The sequence below is a fragment of the Erythrolamprus reginae genome, chromosome 6, assembly GCF_031021105.1.
Source record: "Erythrolamprus reginae isolate rEryReg1 chromosome 6, rEryReg1.hap1, whole genome shotgun sequence".
NCBI classification, from domain to species: domain Eukaryota; kingdom Metazoa; phylum Chordata; class Lepidosauria; order Squamata; family Dipsadidae; genus Erythrolamprus; species Erythrolamprus reginae.
In genome coordinates this window covers 14984361-15003900 of record NC_091955.1, presented here as the reverse complement: position 1 = coordinate 15003900, position 19540 = coordinate 14984361, and the positions used below count along the sequence as shown (strand labels likewise).

At 42.1% G+C, this 19540-nt stretch overlaps 1 protein-coding gene across 2 annotated transcripts in view; it reads right to left on the bottom strand.

Annotated features, from left to right (window-relative positions):
* The window catches only part of ARFGAP3 (ARF GTPase activating protein 3), a 57590-nt gene extending 38201 nt beyond the window's left edge, over positions 1-19389 (bottom strand). Inside the window, exons 1-4 of one of the 2 annotated variants that reach the window (XM_070755304.1) lie at positions 18966-19389; positions 11841-11959; positions 7042-7114; positions 2177-2308 (exon numbers count right to left, since the gene is read on the bottom strand). In XM_070755304.1, the coding sequence (XP_070611405.1) occupies positions 2177-2308; positions 7042-7114; positions 11841-11959; positions 18966-19034 (393 nt within the window). In that variant the 5' untranslated portion in view covers positions 19035-19389. The remainder of the gene's footprint in view (positions 1-2176; positions 2309-7041; positions 7115-11840; positions 11960-18965) is intronic. The other variant, XM_070755305.1, reaches the window with a different exon arrangement.
* Between the last annotated feature and the right edge of the window lie 151 nt (positions 19390-19540).

Genomic DNA, 19540 nt, shown 5'->3' with positions numbered 1-19540 from the left:
CACCGAGAAGGACCGGCTGATGGTCCCTTGAAGCCACCGCCGCCTTCATTCAGGCGAGGAGATCTCCGCGGGGTCTCCAAAGCCGCCAGCCACCACGGAAATCCCTTTGCCCGAACGGAGGCGGCAGCAGTGGCTTCGAAGCTGTCCCCGGGTCGTCGTAACGAGAAAACATCATACGTCATGGACGATGTAACCCGGGGACTACCTGTACTCCAAATGTAGCTTTTTTGAAGCTTTTTTCCCCCAGCCCTTACAAAGTGCTAACGATCTTCCCAGCTTGCTACTCCCTCTGAAAAAAATGTTTTATAGCCCTAACCAGAAGATAAAATAATGTGCTGAAACTGACCAGGCTAAGGACGCAAGCAGGATGAACACCTGGTAGGTAGATTTTTTCCCCCTATTTTCCTCCCCCAAAACTAAGGTGTTTCTTATAGTCCAGTGAGTCTTATACTCCAAAAAATACGGTATTTCACTAACTTAACAACTTAACATCCATGGCAAGAGGGGCTGTAAAATGAGTGCAAAACTCATTTAACTACCGAATTTTTGGAGTATAAGACGCACCTTAGTTTTGGGGGAACAAAATAGGGAAAAGAATCTGCTTACCAGGTATTCATCTGGCTAGTGTCCTTAGTCTGGTCAGCTTCAGCACATTATTTTATCCCCTGGCTAGGGCTTAAAAAAAACCTTTATTTGGAGAGAGTAACAATGAAAGAGCTAGCAAGCCAGTAAGAACTGGGAACATCATTAGCACCTAGAAAGAAACATTTGGAGCAAATAGAGCAATGGAAAAAACCCTACAAAGACTTTGGGCTTGCAAAACATTCTTCTAAGAGAGTAAGAATGAAAGAGCTTGCAAGCTGGTAAGAAATGAAAACATTGTTAGCACCTGGTTAGGGCTGGAAAGAAACTTATTTGGAGCAAGTTAGAGCAAAAGAATGGTATCTTGCTTAGCAACAGAGATTTTGGGCTTAATTGTGGTTGTATAACTATCTGTATAGTTCTTTAAAGCAGATGAACCTCTGCCCAGGATCTCAGCCCCAGCAGTTAGGCTCAATCATTTCAATCAAACACAATAGTTTTTGCAAACACAATGTCGTTTGGTGGGGCCCAGGGGAAAAGCTTTCTCTGTGGCGGCCCCGGCCCTCTGGAACCAACTCCCCCCGGAGATTAGAATTGCCCCCACCCTCCTTGCCTTTCGTAAGCTCCTTAAAACCCACCTCTGCCATCAGGCATGTGGGAACTGAGATATTCTTTTCCCCTAGGCCTTTACAATTTATGCATGTTATGTTTGTTTATAGGGATGTTTGGTTTTACAATAAGGGTTTTTTAGTTGTTTTAGTATTGGATTTATATGATGTTTCTTATTACTGTTGTTAGCCGCCCCGAGTCTACGGAGAGGGGCGGCATATAAATCCAATAAATAAATAAATTGTAGGGATCCAAACAGATGTACAAACACTGCTGTTCAACAAGAACAGTATGGTATCTTTTATCTTTGCATGTAAACTGATTATAATAAGCAGAAAAGCAAAGCTTAAAGATAATATTAAAAATACAATAGGCTTTCTCTTTCCAAATTACCTGCAACATTTTGACATATATGAATATCATGATACCAATACCGTATCATTTTAGCTTTATAAACATTAAGATGACTGAACAGCACAAAATTTTTATTTTGTATGTATTCATTTGTCCAATACACAATGCATATGGAAGAGAATAGACATGAAGTAATATATATAAAGATAATATGTAAAAATAGAAGAGAAGATATATGAAAGGAAGAAAATATATATGATATATGAGATAAAGGAAAGACAATTGTACAGGGGACAAAAGGCACACTAGTGCACTTATGTACGCCCCTTACTGACCTCTTAGGAACCTGGAGAGGTCAATCGTGGATAGTCTAAGGGAGAAATGTTGGGGGTTAGGGGTTGACACTATTGAGTCCGGTGATGAGTTCCATACTTCGACAACTCGATTGCTGAAGTCATATTTTTTACAGTCAAGTTTGGAGCGGTTAATATTAAGTTTGAATCTGTTTTGTGCTCTTGTGTTGTTGCGGTTGAAACTGAAGTAGTCATTCACCGGTAGGACGTTGCAGCATATTATCTTGTGGCCAATACTTAAATCAATAAGCACTGTAAAATATATGTACATTACTTACATCTGTGCCATATTTCCGTGTTGCCTGAGCTGCAAGAGATCTAATCTTGTCTCGGTAGAGCTGTGCAGCACGACTGCTATACTTGGCATTGGTATCATTTGTAGCGCAACCATGCTGATGAAAGAATGCAGACTAAAAAAGAAAACATCGACAAGATGTGCTTTTTAGAAAAAAAATATGTTCAAACCCCCCCAGTGTTATTGCTGGCTAGTTCATTTTATTCCAGAGGTTCTGTTGTGGTTAGCTCTGGCCCAGCTCCTGCCCCAAGGACTGTGGATGTGGGGGAGACATCCACATGCTGCAGGCCTGTTTTGCTCCTGGTGGAATCTGCTGATGAAGGCTCCTCTGACCAAGAAGACATGAGTGACAGAGAGGAGGAGAGTGTGGCAGACAGCTCAGAAGGAGATCAATTATCTGTCTCCTCCTTGGATTCAGAACAAGAGTTAATGATACAGCCACGCATGCGGAGAGCGATGCATAGGCAACAACAACTGAGAGATTATTATCAAAGAAAATGAGGCCACCTGTGGTTGGGTGGGGCTGTGGTAATTAGTGAGGCTGCTATAAATAGCAACCTGTGGGTTTGGCCATTGTGGAGGATTATCTGATCGTTGTGTGATGTGTTTCTTGCCTGCTTTGCTGACTTTGACCTTTGTGTGCTGATTTTTCCCCGCTTTGAAACTAAACCAGAGCAAAGGGTGTTTCACTTTGTGAAAGAAGAAGGACTGTGAATTGCCTCACAGCTGCAAGCTAAGTATCACAGAACTGATAAGGGACTTGTACAAATTACCAGTTTGTTTGGAGACCAGTGCTCTTTGCTATACAAAAAGAGTGCTCCGCTTATTTGCATTTTTGGTATAAAGAACATTGTTTTGAATTGTCAAACGTGTGTGTGTCTGAAATTGTATCTGTGCATTTTCGGGAGGATTCTACCAGAGAGTTCGACAGAACAGGTTCGAAGAATACAAAATACCAGAGATGGGAGGGACCTTGGAGATCTTTTGGTCCAACCCCCTGCTCCTTCTCAGTTACACAGAAACATAGAAGATTGACGGCAGAAAAAGACCTCCTGGTCCATCTCGTCTGCCCTTATACTATTTCCTGTATTTTATCTTAGGATGGATATATGTTTATCCCAGGCATGTTTAAATTCAGTCACTGTGGATTTACCAACCACGTCTGCTGGAAGTTTGTTCCAAGGATCTACTACTCTTTCAGTAAAATAATATTTTCTCATGTTGCTTTTGATCTTTCCCCCAACTAACTTCAGATTGTGTCTCCTTGTTCTTGTGTTCACTTTCCTATTAAAAACACTTCCCTCCTGGACCTTATTTAACCCTTTAATATATTTAAATGTTTCTATCATGTCCCCCCTTTTCCTTCTGTCCTCCAGACTATACAGATTGAGTTCATGAAGTCTTTCCTGATACGTTTTATGCTTAAGACCTTCCACCCTTCTTGTAGCCCGTCTTTGGACCCGTTCAATTTTGTCAATATCTTTTTTTTAGGAGAGGTCTCCAGAACTGAACACAGTATTCCAAATGTGGTCTCACCAGCGCTCTATATAGCAGGTTACTATACCACCTATTATATACGCATTTGCTTTTTCTTGCCTGAGTACAAAGTCTTATTTTTCTCAGCATTGAATTGCTGTTTATTGGATAGGGCCCAGTGTTCAAATATGTCAAGATCCTTTTGGATCTTGGGCCCATCTTCCAAATTGTTCCCTATTCTCCCACCCGCTTGGTGTCATTTGCACATTTGATGACTTCCAATTTCATCCCTTCATCTCAACCACATATGAAGATACTGAAGAGTAGTGGGCCTAAGACAGAACACTATTGCATCGTTCTATCCATGTCAATGTAGTTCCACTGAGGATTACATGTTCAGTATGATTGGTCACACAGTTACATGTCCAGCTGGTGGTGATGCTGTCTATACCACATTTTTCTATTCAATGCAATTGAATTTATTAGATTTGTATGCCGCCCCTCTCCGAAGACTCGGGGCAGCTCACAACAACAATAAAAACAATATTCTAACGAAAACAAATCTAATATTAAAAAGCACATAAAAACCCTATCATATTTAAAAAGCAAACAACACATACATATCCAAACATAAATATAAAAATGCCTGGGGGAAAGGTGTCTCAATCCCCCTATGCCTGGCGGTATAGATGGGTTTTGAGTAATTTACGAAAGACAAGGAGGGTGGGGGCAGTTCTAATCTCCGGGGGGAGTTGATTCCAGAGGGCCTATCTTACTAAGAGGTAGCCTATGGTCAACTGCTTTACTGAAGCCCAAGGATACTATATCCACTAAATAGAATAGAATTTTTATTGGCCAAGTGTGATTGGACACACAAGGAATTTGTCTTGGTGCATATGCTCTCAGTGTACATAAAATAAAATATACATTTGTCAAGAATCATGTGGTACAACACTTAATGATTGTCATAGGGGTCAAATAAGCAAATTTCGTTGGTTCGTTAATTTAATTAATGAACAAGTTAATTTTCTCATCATTCTTATCACCCATTTGCTCCCACTTATTAATAACTTGTTGCTTGTACCCTTAAGATTTTTATTGATGGTTCCCTCATTGCTTTTTTGACCCCTATGACAATCATTAAGTGTTATACCTCTTGGTTCTTAACAAATGTACTGTATCTTTTTTTTATGTACACTGAGAGCATATGCACCAAGACAAATTCCTTGTGTGTCCAAGAAATTCCTTGTGTGTCCACTTGGCCAATAAAGAATTCTATTCTATTCTATTCTATTCTATCCTATCAAAGAAAGCAATACGGTTTGTTTGGCATGACCTGCTTTTAACAACCCATGCTGACTTCTAATAATCAGCTTTTTCATTTCTAGGTGCTTACAAATCAGCTGCTTGGTTTTTCCAAGATCTTCCCAGATATTGATGTCAGGTTGATTGGTCTTTAATTTCCTGGGTCTAATTCCCCCTGCCTCCTTTTTGAAGATTGGAACACATCAGCTCTTTTCCAGTCCTCTGGTAATTCCCCCGGTGGTCTAGGATTTTTGAAAGATATGGACCAGTGGTTCCGAAATTATGTCTGCCAGCTCCTTTTAACATTTTAAGATTTTTCTTATCTTTCCCAGTTCCTTTTCTTCTGTTCTGCTGCCTCCAGTTACTGTCCTGTTCACTATCCTTACTTCTTTGTTTTTCTTACAGACAATGATTATGTTTGCTGTGTATTAGCATTTTTGGCTGTTGCGACCCATTGGTGGCTCTTATTCAAGTGATCATCCGTTAGCATTCCAAGGTCCCTCTCCAAGTTCTTGCTTTTGAGGCGGGCTTTGCCTAATCTGTAATTGGTGCCTCTGGTTTTCCCTGCCTCGGTGTAAAACCTTGCTTTTCTTAACTGTCTTACAACAGCAGTTCTAACTGCAATGGTTAGGTAAATGCTGCATGGTTGTTAGACGTGACATCATATGATTACCCGTTGTGATCTTCCATCTTCCTTACTGACTTTGCTTAGTTAGCGAAAGCCAGCAGAGAAGGTTGCAAATGGCAATTAGGTAACCACAGGATGGTAGAAATATAGAAACATAGAAGACTGACGGCAGAAAAAGACCTCAGGGTCCATCGAGTCTGCCCTTATACTATTTCTTGTATTTTATCTTAGGATGGATATATGTTTATCCCAGGCATGTTTAAATTCAATGACTGTGGGTTTACCAACCAAGTCTGCTGGAAGTTTGTTCCAAGGATCTACTACTCTTTCAGTAAAATAATATTTTCTCATGTTGCTTTTGATCTTTCCCCCAACTAACTTCAGATCGTGTCCCCTTGTTCTTGTGTTCACTTTCCTCTTTGGACCCGTTCAATTTTGTCAATATTTATTTATTTATTTATTTATTAAATTTGTATGCCACCCCTCCAGAACTGAACACAGTATTCCAAATGTGGTCTCACCAGCGCTCTATATAGCGGGATTGTATAGCAAAGAGCACTCGTCTCCAAACAAACTGGTAATTGGTACAAGTCCCTTATCAGTTCTGAGATACTTAGCTTGCAGCTGTAAGGCAATTCACAGTCCTTCTTCTTTCACAAAGTGAAACACCCTTTGTTCTGCTTTAGTTTCAAAGCGGGGGGAAAAGCAACACACCAAGGTCGAAGTCAGCAAAGCAGGCACGAAACGCAACGATCAGATAATCCTCCTCAATGGCCAAACCCACAGGTTGCTATTTATAGCAGCCTCACTAATCACCACAGCCCCACCCGACCACAGGTGGCCTCATTTTCTTTGATAATAATCTCTCAGTTGTTGCTACCTATGCATCGCTCTCCGCATGTGTGGTTGTATCATTAACTCTTGTTCTGAATCCAAGGAGGAGCTAGATAATTGATCTCCTTCTGAGCTGTCTGCCACACTCTCCTCCTCCCTGTCACTCATGTCTTCTTGGTCAGAGGAGCCTTCATCAGCAGATTCCACCGGAGGCAAAACAGGCCTGTGGCATGTGGATGTCTCCCCCACAGCCAGTCCTTGGGGCAGGAGCTGGGCCAGAGCTAACCACAACACACACTAAGATTTTTATGAGTTACGTTTTGTGTATTTTCTATCCTTTGATTCAACTGTAAGAGACGCTTAGAGCAACCAGCAGGGAACTGAGTGTAGCAATCTTGAAAGTTAAAGAAACAAATGACTAAGAAGCCTATTTTATTCATTTATTTTCCTGGTGATTGTGAAGGCATATGTGGCAGTTATATCAAAGGATAAACACAGTACATGAAATGTAACTCATAATATGGGTAGAACACTGATGAATTAGTTAAATACTGATTCCTAGAAACCAGGAAGAAAAAAAACTAAGCAAGTGTTAATGTACTTACAGCATTTCCGTTTCCTCCAACTTGCATGCACCTCAACTGAAACCATGACCAGTTTGAGTCTAATTCTGTAGATCTAGAACCACAAAATAGAAATAATTACTGAAGAACCATTTAATATTATTTATTTTAATTTATTATTTATTTATTATTTAGACTTGTATGCCGCCCCTCTCCGCAGACTCGGGGCGGCTCACAACAGAATAAAAACAATTTATAACAAATCCAAATATAATTTAAGATATTTAAAAAAACCCGGTTTGATTAAAAAAAACCCATTTACTAAACACACATACATACATACAAACATACCATGCATAAATTGTATATGCCCGGGGGAGATGTCTCAGTTCCCCCATACCTGACGACAAAGGTGGGTTTTAAGGAGTTTACGAAAGGCAAGGAGGGTAGGGCAGTTCTAATCTCTGGGGGGAGCTGGTTCCAGAGAGTTGGGGCCGCCACAGAGAAGGCTCTTCCCCTGGGGCCCGCCAACCGACATTGTTTAGTTGACGGGACCCAGAGAAGGCCCACTCTGTGGGACCTAATCAATCGCTGGGATTCGTGCGGCAGAAGGCGGTCTCGGAGATATTCTGGTCCGATGCCATGAAGGGCTTTAAAGGTCATAACCAACACTTTGAATTGTGACCGGAAATTGATCGGCAACCAATGCAGACTGCGGAGTGTTGGTGTAACATGAGCATACCTAGGGAAGCCCATGACTGCTCTCGCAGCTGCAGTCTGCACGATCTGAAGTTTCCGAACACTTTTCAAAGGTAGCCCCATGTAGAGAGCATTACAGTAGTCGAACCTCGAGGTGATGAGGGCATGAGTGACTGTGAGCAGTGAGTCCCGGTCCAAATAGGGCCGCAACTGGTGCACCAGGCGAACCTGGGCAAACACCCCCCTTGCCACAGCTGAAAGATGGTTTTCTAATGTGAGCTGTGGATCGAGGAGGACGCCCAAGTTGCGAACCCTCTCCAAGGGGATCAATAATTCCCCCCCCCAGGGTGATGGACGGACAGATGGGATTGTCCTTGGGAGACAGAAGCCACAGCCACTAATACCAATAGCAATAGCACTTAGGCTTATATAACAGAGGCTTTACAGCCCCCTCTCTAAACAATTTACAAAGTCAGTATGTAAATTGTTGTAAACCCAACAATCCTTTTTACCAACCTCGGAAGGATGGAAGGCTGAGTCAACCTTGAGCCAGTGAGACTGAAACTGCTGACAGTTGGCAGAATTATCCTGCAATACTGCATTCTAATCTAACCACTGTACCACTACAGCTCTTTTCAAAACAACAACAAAGCAGCATATATTTTGAAATGCACAAAAAGCAACAAGGAGGCTTGGGGGCAAGTTAGAAACAAATCTGCACGAATCCCAGCGACCAGTTAGGTCCCACAGAGTGGGCCTTCTCCGGTCCCGTCAACTAAACAATGTCGTTTGGCGGGACCCAGGGGAAGAGCCTTCTCTGTGGCAGCCCCGGCCCTTTGGAACCAACTCCCCTCAGAGATTAGAATTGCCCCCACCCTCCTTGCCTTTCATAAGCTTCTTAAAACCGACCTCTGCCGTCAGCATGGGATAACTGAGATATTCTTTCCCCCTAGGCCTTACAATTTACGCATGGTATGTTTGTATGTATGTTTGGTTTTATAAGGGGTTTTTTCAGTTGTTTAGTATTGGATTGTTACATGCTGTTTTTATCACTGTTGTTAGCCGCCGCGAGTCTGCGGAGAGGGATGGCATACAAATCCAATAAAAAATAATAATAATAAAACAAACAAAAGCCAGAGGATACAGACCCATTGAAAAAACAAGGTAGTTAATTGTTCCTTTCAAACTTAATACTGAAGAGGTTTATAAGGAATCAAGCATCGCCTTATGAATGCTTGTTCAATGGTTTTTGCATGGCATTGGGCCAGAATACATCCGGAACCGCCTTCTGCCGCACGAATCCCAGCTGCTGATAAGGTCCCACAGAGTTGGCCTTCTCCGGGTCCCGTCGACCAAACAATGTCGTTTGGCGGGCCCCAGGGGAAGAGCCTTCTCTGTGGCGCCCCCGACCCTCTGGAATCAACTCCCCCCAGAGATTAGAACGGCCCCCACCCTCCTTGTCTTTCGCAAGACCCACCTTTGTCACCAGGCATGGGGGACTTAGGATATTCCTTCCCCAAGGCCATTACAAGTTATGCATGGTATGTTGGTGTGTATGTTTGGTTTTTATAATAAGGGTTTTTAGTTGTTTTATTAAATTGGATTGTTACATGTTGTTTTTTATCATTGTTGTTAGCCGCCCCGAGTCTGCGGAAAGGGGCGGCATACAGATCCAATAAATAAATAAAATAAATAAATTTAATACTGTAAACAGGACAAGAAGAGCCATAAAACAGATAAGCATTACTGGCACATGGAACATAATAATATTCAACCTGATGGCGAGCCAATGAATTACTGAAAATATTTTAAAAGCTAATTGCAGAACAATAGCCGAATGTAAGTATCCGACTTTACAGGATCTGGATTATCAAACAAAAATAGCCAATCTTGGGAAAGTTACTGCTGTTTGATACATCAACTTCACCCATTTTAGTTGGAAATAATTATAGGATTGTTCTTTATCAGATCTACAGAACAATACTCACAGTAAAGTTGAAGATATTTTAATTTATGAATGGCAACTTACTATTCAAAGGAGTTAAGGCATAAAAGCCCTGAGACATAATGGAAGAGCTGCAATTGAAATTGGCAGCTAACACATCATAGAAACATTTTAAGAATAAACAAAAGCTATGAGAGCATATGTGCCACAGTGACCAAAATCAGTTTAAATATTAAACTAAAGTTTATCTTGAAAATGAAATTTACATCTGATAGGCCAGTGTTTCCAAACCTTGGCAACTTGAAGATATCTGGACTTCAACCCCCATTCATTCATTCATTCATTCATTCATTCATTCATTCATTCACTCACTCACTCACTCACTCACTCACTCACTCACTCACTTACTTACTTAGTTATTAGATTTGTATGCCGCCCCTCTCTGAAGACTCGGGGCAGCTAACAACAATATAAAAAGACAATGTAACAAATCTAATATTAAAAATAATCTTAAAAACCCCAATTTAAAGAAACACTCATACATACAAGCATACCGTGAATAAATTCTATAAGCCTAGGGGGAAGGGAAATTTCAATTCCCCTATGCCTGACGACAGAGGTGGGTTTTAAGGAGCTTGCGAAAGGCAAGGAGGGTGGGGGCAACTCTGATATCTGGGGGGAGGTGGTTCCAGAGGGTCGGGGCCACCACAGAGAAGGCTCTTCTCCTGGGTCCCGCCAAATGACATTGCTTAGTCGACGGAACCCGGAGAAGGCCAACTCTGTGGGACATAACCGGTCACTGGGATTTGTGCAGCAGAAGGCGGTCCCGGAGATATTCTGGTCCGATGCCATGAAGGGCTTTATAAGTCATAACCAACACTTTGAATTGTGACCGGAAATTGATCGGCAACCAATGCAGACTGCAGAGTGTTGGTGTAACATGGGCATACCTTGGGAAGCCCATGATTGCTCTCGCAGCTGCATTCTGCACGATCTGAAGTTTCCGAACACTTTTCAAAGGTAGCCCCATGTAGAGAGCATTACAGTAGTCGAACCTCGAGGTGATGAGGGCATGAGTGACTGTGAGCAGTGAGACTGTGAAATATCTTCAAGTTGCCAAGGTTGGGAAACACTGTGATAGGCTATATTTTGAAACCCATGTAAGATGTATTTTTGTGAAAGACGTGCCAGACTATTTCTATTTATTTTCTATCGGTGCACAATAAAGATAGCAACAGGAACGACAGATCGTTTCAAACCAAACCTTTTCTACAAGATGAGAGAAAAAGTATGTACATATAGATACAAAAACTTGAGAAAATATCCCCTAAGAATGAACGCATGCATTGCTAAATTGCCCCAGAGATTAGGATTGCCCCCACCCTCCTTGCCTTTCGTAAACTTCTTAAAACCCACCTCTGCTGTCAGGCATGAGGGAACTGAGACATCTCCCCCTGGCCTATATAATTTATGCATGGTATATTTGTGTGTACAGTATATCTGTTTTTTAAATAAGGGGCTTTTAGAGACTTTTTAATATTAGATTTGTGATATATTGTTCGTATTATTGTTGTGAGACGCCCCGAGTCTGCGGAGAGGGGCGGCATACAAATCTAATAAATAATAATAATAATATTTACCAGTGGCAAAGAACTGGTGGGATCATAAGCCTGAAAAAGTGGTCGAAAATGAGCAAGCAAAACTACTGTGAGACTTCCGACTTCAGACTGACCGAATTCTGAAGCATAACACACCAGACATTGTGATCGTGGAGAAAAAGAAAGTATGGATCATCGACATCGCAATCCCAGGGGACAGCAGAATTGAGGAGAAGCAGCTAGAGAAATTAGTGAAATACGAAGATCTAAAAACCGAACTGCAACGACTCTGGCATAAGCCAGTGAAAGTGACCCCAGTGGTACTTGGCACGCTGGGCGCAGTGCCAAAGGATCTCAGCGGACATTTGAAAACCATTGGAATTGACAAAATCTCCATCTGTCAATTGCAAAAGGCCGCTTTATTGGGATCGGCAAACATAATTCGTCGCTACATCACGCAGTCCTAGGTGCTTGGGAAGCGCCTGACTGGTGATGAAATACGAAATCCAGCATAGTGATCTCATTTGCTGTGTTGTACTGATAATAATAATAATAATAATAATAATAATAATAATAATAATAATAAATGATTTGCTTACCGAATGAAACTCAAGTGAACGCCAAGTGAGCGATGAGTCCCAGAGCAGTCGATACAGAGAAAAACTCCATATGTTATGCTTGCCCAGCTTGGATTTTTTGCTCCACAATCAAAACATAACTAGAAAACAGCCAAAATTTAATTGTTATTACACAGCATATTTTTCCTCTCCTAAATAATGCAAAAAGCACACAGAATGTAAATATCACTCATCAATTTAGCTGCTACTAAGGTACAACATTAGGGAAATGTTACTTTTAAGAATTCATATCAAATAAATGGAATTTAGGTCCAACTGAAAGTTATTTAATTTATTCACTGGGCATTCATTCATTCAATTTCTGTTATTGTAGTTAAGTCCAAATAAAGCCAAGGATAAGAAAGTTTAACAGACTGGATGTAGACAGCTGTAGGAAAGCCATGTTTGCCTATGGTGGCATAACATCAGGAGTCTTGTAGCACCTTTTCCAACTTACAAATTTCATTAAAATATTATGACTTATAAAGGCCTTCATGGCATCGGACCTGAATATCTCCGGGACCACCTTCTGCCGCACGAATCCCAGCGACCAGTCAGGTCCCACAGAGTTGGCCTTCTCCGGGTCCCGTCGACTAAACAATGTCGTCTGGCAGGACCCAGGGGAAGAGCCTTCTCTGTGGCAGCCCGACCCTCTGGAACCAGCTCCCCCCAGAGATCAGAATTGCCCCTACCCTCCTCGCCTTTCATAAGCTCCTTAAAACTCACCTCTGTCGTCAGGCATGGGGGAATTGAGATATTCCCTTCCCCCTAGGCCTATACAATTTATGCATGGTACGTTGTGTGCATGTTTTTTAAATTATGGGTTTTTAACTTTGTAATACTGTATTAGATTTGCATTGTACATTGTTTTCTATTGCTGCTGTGAGCCACCCCGAGTCTGCGGAGAGGGGCAGCATACAAATTTAATAAATAATAATAATAAATAATAATAATTAGAAGCTTTTGGGAGTTGGGAAAGATGCTACAAGATACTTGGTCCACTAAGTTTAAACACTTCATATATTAAGTGAACCAACTGAATAACCTGCCTGCAAGGCAGTTTCTGTGGTACAAGGAGATTAGGAAAGTAACGGAAATACTAAAATCTGATAAGATAGTGACATTAAAATCTGTCATTTAAAATATTTTAACTTAAGCAAATACAGCTATCCCTTTTTTAGCGATTGCCGTGTTTAGTGACCATTTGCAGCTATGGTAGTGATTGAGACCAATCAAATTTACAAACTTCTATAAAAGTCTGCACAGCAAAGGAAATCTAAAATCAAATATTAAGCACAGTCAGTTTCAATTAATGAAACAAATACAATTCAAGAGGCATTTGCAATTCCGAAGAGGCCACACAGATAGCTGCATGTTTGCTACTCAATAAATACAATCAAAAACCTAACATATCTGTATGTTGATTGCAAGAGTGATAATTCTAAAATATTCAAACAGTGATTGAAATTACAGGAAAGGCAAGAAGTTAACTAACTACCCTGATCAACTGCAAGATTTCTCCAATAAATTGTGTATCTCACGGATAATTAAATTGGTCAGAAAAAAATGAAAAAGTATCCCAAAAAATGCCCAAAATTATTTGGGATGCATTCATTTCCCACTAATTTATCACGCATATCATGATTATGGTAGTATAGGTAGTCCTCAATTTATGACCATAACTGAGCCCAACATTTCTGTTGCTAAGTGAAATGCTTGTTAAGTGAATTTTACCTATTTTAAGACCTTTCTTGCCACAGATATCAAGTGAATCACCGCAGTTATTAAATTAGTAACGTAGTTGTTAAGTGAATCTGGCTTCCCCGTTGACTTTGCTTGTCAGAAAGTCACAAAGGGGGATCACAGGACCCCTGGACACTGCAACGGTCATAAATAAACTGTCGGTTGCCAAGAAACAAATGTTTCCTGACCATTGCTGTCAAATATCAAATAACTGCTGTCAAATATTCAGACGCAAACAGAAATAACTTAAAATGAACTGTCACTTGAAGCTTGCATTGTGAAAACAATTGTTTCTTTTGACATACACACTGAAAAGCCATTTTCAGTCAACTCATCAATTTCTGACTTAAAATTAAAGACTGCATTCCACAGAGTGATGTAAACATATGCTATTGGAGCTGTCAAAGCGAACTTTGAACTTGGGTTCCAACACACAGGAAATGAACTTTAACATTATTTTAAAATGATATGGCTAGTAAAGATTTAAATATGCTATAAAGTAGTCTCCCATAGTACCAACAACAACAGATCATTAAAATGTGTTTGCCTTGGGTTAACATTATTATATTTTCAAGCCAGGGAAAGATCAGGAAAAAAAACCAGCATGCTCTCATGAGTATATTCTGCCGCACGAATCCCAGCGACCGATTAGGTCCCACAGAGTTGGCCTTCTCTGGGTCCCGTCGACTAAACAATGTCGTTTGGCGGGTCCCAGGGGAAGAGCCTTCTCTGTGGCGGCCTCAACCCTCTGGAACCAGCTTCCCCCTGAGATTAGAACTGCCCCCACCCTCCTTGCCTTCCGCAAACTCCTTAAAACCCACCTCTGCTGTCAGGCATGGGGGAACTGAAATATCTTCCCCAGGCCTATACTGTTTATGTATGGTATGTTGTGTGCATGGTTTTTTTAAGCTATGGGTTTTTAGCTTTCTAATTACTGAATTTGTATTATATATTGTTTTCTGTTACTGTTGTGAGCAGCCCCGAGTTTGCGGAGAGGGGCGGCAAACAAATTTAATATAATAGATAGATAGATAGATAGATAGATAGATAGATAGATAGATAGATAGATAGATAGATAGATAGATATAATTACATTAAATGATTGCAAATGAGCACTGGCTATTCAATTGCTACCAACCTTCCTTTCATTGAGGACGAGTCAAAAAGAGTGTGAAAATGTTTACAGACCCCTCACATCCTGGACACAAACTGTTTCAACCCCTACCCTCAAAACGACGCTATAGAGCACGGCACATCAGAACTAGACACAAGAACAGTTTTTTCCTGAACGCCATCACTCTGCTAAATAAATAATTCCCTCAACATTGTCAAACTATTTACTAAGTCTATTAATCTTCTCATTGTTCTCATCACCCATCCCCTCCCATTAATGACTGCATTTATATTGATTGGTTCCTAATATGATTTGATTGGTTATTTGTACCCAGACTATCATTAAGTGTTGTACTTTATGGTTCTTGACAAACGTATATTTTCTTTTATGTACACTGAGAGCATATGCACAAAGCACAAATTCCTTATGTGTCCAGTCACATCTGGCCTATAAATAATTCTATTCTATTCTATAATGTGAGACTGTCAAATGATAGCAGCATCCCACAATATACACTGCAGCCAGGAATTAATAGGATTGGAGTTTAGGTAATAATAATAATAATAATTTATTAGATTTGTATGCCGCCCCTCTCCGAAGACTCGGGGCAGCTCACAACAATAATAAAAACAATATTATAGTGGCACAAATCTAATATGAAAAGAAATAACTAAACCCCTATCATATTAAAACCAGACAACACATACATACCAAACATAAATTATAAGGAGCCTGGGGAAAAGATTTCTCAAATCCCAGGCATGCTGGGTCTTGAGTAGTTTACGAAAGACAAGGAGGGTGGGAGCAGTTCTAATCTCTGGGGGGAGTTGATTCCAGAGGGCTGGGGCCGCCACAGAGAAGGCTCTTCCCCTGGGTCCCGCCAGACAACATTGTTTAGTCGACGGGACCCGGAGAAGGCCAACTCTGTGGGACGTTATCGGTTGCTGGGATTCGTGCGGTAGCAGGCGGTTCCGGAGGTACTCTGGTCCAATGCCATGTAGGGCTTTAAAGGTCGTAACCAACACTTTGAATTGTGACCGGAAATTGATCGGCAGCCAATGCAGGCCACGGAGTGTTGTAGACACGTGGGCGAATCTGGGAAGCCTCACAATGGCTCTCGCGGCCGCGTTCTGCACGATCTGAAGTTGTCAACACTTCTGAGTAATAAAATAAGACATCTATGCCAGGAAGTCTCTAAAATCCAATACTGAAAGTGTGTAAATCTATTCTGGAAAGTGCATAAGATTTAGTAATTATGGGGAAAACCACTATGACACAATAGTTGAGTCTTCCTTCTAGAAGCAGAGATTAGATTCAAATCCTTGCAGAAGTTGGCTGACATGGGCCACCTTGCTACTGTGATTTTATTGAAATACACTGCTCAAAAAAAAATAAAGGGAACACTTAAAAAACTGAATATAACTCAAAGTAAATCAAACTTCTGTGAAATCAAACTGTCCACTTAGGAAGCAATACTGATTGACAATCAATTTCACATGCTGTGGTGCACAATCAACTTTGTAAAGAACTATTCAATGAGAATATTTCATTCATTCAGATCTAGGATGTGTTATTTGAGTGTTCCCTTTATTTTTTTTGAGCAGTATATTTTCTTCACACGGCTGCGTAAAATCTATCTTCAGATGCAGCTGAAACAACAGTGTGATCCAAGTCTCAGCATTATTATTATTATTATAGTATAATGTGCTTTTCCCATGGGAGGACATTAAGATTTTTTTGCCTCTTCTTCCAAATTATTTTCACCTTACGAACCCGCCGCTGCTGCTGGGATGCCCCGCCTCCGGACTTCCGTTGCCAGCCGAAGACTCCCCTTGCTGGGCAACACTACCTCCGGACTTCCGTGTTTTTAGCATTGCAAAAACGGGCACTTCATTGGCAACGGAAGTCCGGAGGTGGGGTTTCGAGGACTTCAGTGTTTTTACGATGCTGCAATTTCGCTGAGGCTCCCCTCGCTGGGAAAGCCCACCTCCGGACTTCCGCTGCCAGCGAAGCGCCCGTTTTTGCAATGCTGGGATTCCCCTGCAGCATCGCAAAAACACCAAAGTCCGAAGGTGGGGTTTCCCAGCGAGGGGAGCCTCAGGGGAATACCAGCTGCGCAAAAACGGGCACTTCGGCTGGAAAAAGGGGTGAATTTTGGGCTTGCACCCATTAATCGCTTTTCCATTGATGCCTATGGGAAACATTGTTTCGTCTTACAAACTTTTCACTTTACGAACCTCGTCCCGGAACCAATTAAGTTCGTAAGACAAGGTATCACTGTATTAGTATCTCCCTAGTCCTAGATTGTATTCCTCAATTTACGATTGCATTGCCCTTTTTTTTTTTTTTGGCTGCAGCTGCAGAATAGTTAGAGAAATGGTTAGCCTCAATGTCTTCCCATATGGTGGGAGTGTTTGGGTTTGTTTGTTTTCGATTTCCAAGTCTATGATTTCTTGCAACCCCATCCAAATATTAACTGTATTTATTGTATTATTTTATTTACACTGTATTTACACACACACCAGTAAAGCCTGTCAAAGGATGAACCCAAAAGCCAACACAGTTCTAGGCTGTATTAACAGAGGGATAGAATCAAGATCATGTGAAGTGTTAATACCACTTTATAAGGCAGAGGTCCTCAAACATGGCCACTTAAAGACTTGTGGATTTCAACTCCCAGAATTCTCCAGCCAGAATAGCTAGCTGGAGAATTCTGGGAGATGAAGTCCACAAGTCTTCAAGTGGCCAAGTTTGGGGTGTTGGTAAGGCAACACTTGGAATACTGCATTCAGTTTTGGTCGCCACGATGCAAAAAGATATTGAGACTCTAGAAAAAGGGCAGAGGAGAGCGACAAAGATGATTAGGGGACTGGAGGCCAAAACATATGGAGAACAGTTGCAGAAACTGACCATGGCTAGTTTAATGAAAAGAAGGACCAGGGGAGACATGATAGCAGTGTTCCAATATCTCAGGGGTTGCCACAAAGAAGAATGAGTCAACCTATTCTCCAAAACACCCGAGGGTAGAACAAGAAGCAATGGGTGGAAACTAAACAAGGAGAGAAGCAACTTAGAAATAAGGAGAAATTTCCTGACAGTCAGAACAGTTGACCAGTGGAACAGCTTGCCTCCAGACATTGTGAATGCCCCAACACTGGAAGTTTTTAAGAAGATGTTGGATAACCATCTGTCTGAAGTCCTGTGGGGTTTCCTGCCTAAGCAGGGGATTGAACTAGAAGACCTCCAAGGTCCCTTCCAGCTCTGCTGTTATTATTATTATTAAATTGGCTTTTTTTGGCTGCCGCTGAGCCATAATGCTAGAAAAGTGGTTAGCCCAATGCCTTCCCATATGGTGGGAGGGTTATGATTTGTTGGTTTGTTTCTTTTCGATTTCCAAGTCTATGATTTCTTATAGCCCCATTCAAATATTAACTGTATTTATTGTATTGTACAGAGCTGAAGGGATTGGATACTGTAGCCTAGAGGTTAATTCTCTGCCTTACAAGTCAAAGGCTGCAAGTTCAAGTCCCAGTGAGGGTATGGTTAGTTGATAAGGCCAGACTCAAAACAAGGCTGAAATAGATCTATCCTATTGTCCCTTAATTTTCAAATTCAGCAAAAACATGTGATATCTATCTATCTATCTATCTATCTATCTATCTATCTATCTATCTATCTATCTATCTATCTACAAACATACCTACCTACTTATCTTCTATCTATCTATCTACCTACTTATCTTCTACCTACCTACCAGCTATCTATCTATCTATCTACCTACCTACCCACCTACTTATCCTGCTCAAAAAAGTGAAAGGAACACTCAAAAAACACATCCTAGATCTGAATGAATGAAATATTCTCATTGAATACTTCGTTCTGTACAAAGTTGAATGTGCACAACAGCAGGTGAAATTGTCAATCAGCCTTGCTTCCTAAGCGGACAGTTTGATTTCACAGAAGTTTGATTTACTTGGAGTTATATTGTTTTGTTTAACTGCTCCCTTTGTTTTTTTTGAGCAGTGCGTGTAGGAGCGTATGTTTTTTTCTGTCGAAATTGTACAAGAACAAATGAAAAAGGTTTCCTGGTGGTCTCCCATCCAGCAAACACCCCCCCCCCGGCCAGGTCTCAGGGTAAACAACACGCTGGGCTTCGCAGTCCACATACACACCACCGCCCTCGCTCCGCCTCCCGCCGCCTTTGCAACGTGTCACTCGGAAGCTTTGACGCTCCGCTTCCTCTGCCTCACCTTGTTCGCGGCGACGGCGCGGAGCCGCTTGAAGACAGTCGCCAAGTCGTGCTTGCTAGGCTCACACATCCTTTCGCGCCCCCGTTTTTTTTTTGGGGGGGGGGGGGGGCGCTCGCTGCCGTTCCAAAAGATGCCGCTCCTCTACTGCTCCTGCCGCCGCCTCTGTTGCTTTTTCTCCCCAGACCGGGCGGAAAGAAGAGACGGCCACGCAGGCGCGTTGAGCACCAGGGGGACAAGACGGGCTTTCGCCGCCCCGCCTCCCGCTTGCCTGTCATGGGGCGGAGCCCCTGGCGCGCGACACCCACGAGCGAGGGGCCCCGGCGCGCGCGCGCCACGGGGGAACCCTGCCGCTGATTTGTCCGCCGCGGATTGGAGGGCGTCCCTCGGACGACTCCACCCCTCCTCTCCCTCCCACCTAGCCCCCGCCTTCTGTGCGTGATGCAGAAGGCGTCCCGTTGCTTAGGAGAGATTGGGAGGAACGCGAGGGAGACGATGCGGAGGCGTGGCGGGTGACGTCGGCGGCGCTGCGCTGGCCATCGTTCGGAGGAGGGGCCTAAAGAGCCGTGATGGTGGGG